Genomic DNA, 1,953 nt, shown 5'->3' on the forward strand with positions numbered 1-1,953 from the left:
AATATATTTTAAAAATTAAATATATTAAAAATGTTAAGTATAACCAATATTAAAATTATAATATATTCAATATATTTTTAAAAATATATTTTAAAATGTTAATATATTTAATATATTTTTAATAGGAAAAGAGAAAATGATTTTTTAATATATTTTAAATTTTAAAAACGTAAAAAATTTAAATATATTAAACTTTTAAATATGTTAAAAGAAAATGTTGAGTATAACCAATTTTAAATTTTTAATAACTGAATATATTTAAATATATTAAAATTTTGAACATATTAAAAAAAATTAAGTCTATATATTATATGTAAGATAAAAGGTCTCGTATGTAAGATAAATTTTCAAGTTTGATTATGCCTGTTTCGGAGATCAACTCTGTAGGACCGTGGCGGGATCCCCGACCGGCGACCGATATACTCTGTCACTCGAAAAGTTTCCAAATTTCAGAAATATAGTTATGCATTCATCAACCTAGCCTTTTGAGCGTTCTTTTTCATGGCATCCCTAATTTTTTTCATCGTACACGTGTCCTGCCTCTAACTGTGTTGCTTGTTTCAACCCCATTTTTGGCATTAAGGTTGCTAGCCTATAAAATGTGGCTGAAAAAACCGCTGAAATTGGCAAGTGACACGTACGCCTCAAGACGGAGTTAATGGCCTCAACGAGGTTAGTTGTCATTTGACCATACCGGTACCCCTCATCAAAATATTGAGCCCATTACCATGGCTCCATGCTACCTAACCACTGTCTGAGAGAAGGATTGAACCCCGCCATATCAGTCTCTAACCTCGCCAACTTATGTTTGAAACGGTGTGCTTCCAGCTCGTATCCTACGTATGTATTCCAATTTTAAGTTATGTTACTATTCGAATTAGGAAATGAACTTGAAATAATTACAAATACGGATTTAAATACGATATTTTTACCCATGTTCACAATTCGTTTGCGCCAGTCTTTGTTCTTGTACTGATTGTGGAAGTTCACAGCAATGTGACGAATACAATAGACGGACCTCCATGGAAGCTCAGATTGTCGAATCGCAGCAACAAGACCTTTCGACCTGTCGGAGATAATGCAAATGTTGTCTTGCTTGACAACATGTCTCTGTAAGTTCTGAATGAAATACGCCCACAATTCGGAGTTCTCAGACTCCACGATGGCAAAAGCGATTGGTAGTACATTTCCATTACCGTCTTGTGCAACCGCAATCAGAAGTATTTGCGTGTATTTTCCATAAAGCCATGTTTCATCAACTTGCACTAGTAGTTTGCAGTAGGGGAAGGCTCTAACACATGGATCGAAAGTCTAGAACAATCGACGAAAAACTCTTCTCCCTAGTTCCAATTGTCCATTAGGGCCTCTATAAGGCAACGTTTGCAAGTCCACGATAGTTCCTGGGATGTACTCCACCATCGCTGAAATCCAACCCTGAAGTTCATTGTATGCCTCATCCCAGTCTCCGTACAATTTTTGCATAGCCATTTGTTTCGCCAACCACGCTTTCCTATACGAAACTTTGTACTGAAATCGAGCTTGCATGTCTGCAATCAATGTTGACATAGGAATGATTGGACTATCTTTCACTAGTGGCATGATGCTGTTGCAAATACTTTTGGCATCCAATTTTCGGTGGTCTTGAGACATACGTGCGACACTACATGTATGACACCCTTCTAATTTTCGTATTTGCCACTATTGAGTCCTCTGTATAAATGTAGCTCGAACTCGCCAACCACACCCATCGCCGGCTCTCCAACATTCCCCAACATATAATGTCGGTATAGATTTGACAACCTTGTAATTAATCGACAACTTCATAATGTATTGTTTGAAGGAAAACACACAGTCCGCCTTGTTCTCGAACCGTTGCCCAACGAATAACTACTCGAACTGTGAATTTATCGTCAATCTATGAGCAGCTACTATATCGGCGTACTCAGGAAACTC

At 36.9% G+C, this 1,953-nt stretch overlaps 1 protein-coding gene across 1 annotated transcript; it reads right to left on the reverse strand.

The window, feature by feature from the left end:
- Positions 1-723: 723 nt before the first annotated feature.
- LOC105797650 (uncharacterized) lies at positions 724-1,650 on the reverse strand. Its single transcript, XM_012627588.1, has 3 exons — positions 1,379-1,650; positions 933-1,291; positions 724-836 (listed from the first exon to the last, which is right to left on the reverse strand). Exons 1-3 carry the CDS (start codon positions 1,648-1,650, stop codon positions 724-726), a joined length of 744 nt encoding a protein of 247 aa, XP_012483042.1.
- Positions 1,651-1,953: the final 303 nt, after the last annotated feature.

The sequence above is a fragment of the Gossypium raimondii genome, chromosome 9, assembly GCF_025698545.1.
Source record: "Gossypium raimondii isolate GPD5lz chromosome 9, ASM2569854v1, whole genome shotgun sequence".
Classification (NCBI taxonomy): Eukaryota; Viridiplantae; Streptophyta; class Magnoliopsida; order Malvales; family Malvaceae; genus Gossypium; species Gossypium raimondii.